Here is a 1,002-nt window from a genome sequence, read left to right on the forward strand (position 1 = left end):
CAGGGATGACCAGGGGGATGGTCCCCAGCTCAGCCTGGTGCCAGCTGGAGGTGCCACCTCCAGACACAGCATCTCCCTGCTCTTCTCCTGACAGATACCTGGGGCTGCAGGTGGGCTACAAGGTGGTGGGCACCGTCCTCCTTGCCCTCATCAGCTGGAAGGTGAAGAGAAGCAAGGAATACAACGTGCAGGAGAAGGCGGCGGGGCTGGTGTAGCCCACCCAAGGACTGAGGCCGCACCCCCATTACCCACTGCCAGTACTTTGTCTTTTTAGGGTTTGTTTTTCCTTCTAAGGGAGTGACTTCACCTCAGCAGCTCTGAGCTCCTCTCCTGCAGCCCATGGCACCACCATGCTCTCGGTGAGGGACACTCCATGCCAGCCCCATCCTGGGACCAGCTCATCCCAGGCTCTGCAGCCACATCTTGCCCATCATTTTGGGGAGGGGGCAGCCCCCCACCAGCTGGAGCAGAAGGCAGGTGGGGGCTGGAGTGCAGCCCCATCCCACATACCCAGAGAAGTGTGTGCTGTGTGCAATGGTCCTCGCTCCAGCGTGATGTTTCCAGTTGGGTATTGTCCTCCTTGCTGGGACAGGAGCAGGGGAGATGGCTGCCAACCCTGTGGGGCTGCCCCATTACAGAGGTCAGAGTGGACACCCGACACGTATTGAGAAAAGTTATCACTAGGGGTTTATTGCTGAACTTTTTGGGGTTTGTTGCTCTTTTTTTTTAAATAAATAATGGTCACTTTTCCAACTGCGGTGCTTTGCTGAGAGCTGGCCCCAGGTGGTGGAGATGCCTGCAGGTCACATCCTGGCAGACGCTGAGCACATCCCTCACTGGCAAAGGAGAAGAAATGGTGGCAGAGAAGGATGGTGCAGAATAGGCAGGCAGCGCTGGTTCGTCAGCCAGAGGAAGGTCAGCAGTGCCTGCATAGAGCCCTGTGCCCAAATCATCCTGTACCCTGCCTAAATCATCAACCTAGAACAAGAGGAAATGGCCTCA

General features: G+C 56.7%; 1 protein-coding gene across 1 annotated transcript in view; it reads left to right on the plus strand.

Annotated features, from left to right (window-relative positions):
• SLCO2A1 (solute carrier organic anion transporter family member 2A1) overlaps positions 1 to 215 on the plus strand; it is a gene marked incomplete at its 5' end in the record, with an annotated part of 8,712 nt that extends 8,497 nt beyond the window's left edge. The window contains one exon of the mRNA XM_010176966.1: positions 34 to 215. Coding sequence (XP_010175268.1) covers positions 34 to 215 — 182 coding nt within the window. The remainder of the gene's footprint in view (positions 1 to 33) is intronic.
• Positions 216 to 1,002: the final 787 nt, after the last annotated feature.

The sequence above is a fragment of the Antrostomus carolinensis genome, unplaced genomic scaffold (genome assembly GCF_000700745.2).
Source record: "Antrostomus carolinensis isolate BGI_N321 unplaced genomic scaffold, ASM70074v2 scaffold25281, whole genome shotgun sequence".
Lineage (NCBI taxonomy): Eukaryota > Metazoa > Chordata > Aves > Caprimulgiformes > Caprimulgidae > Antrostomus > Antrostomus carolinensis.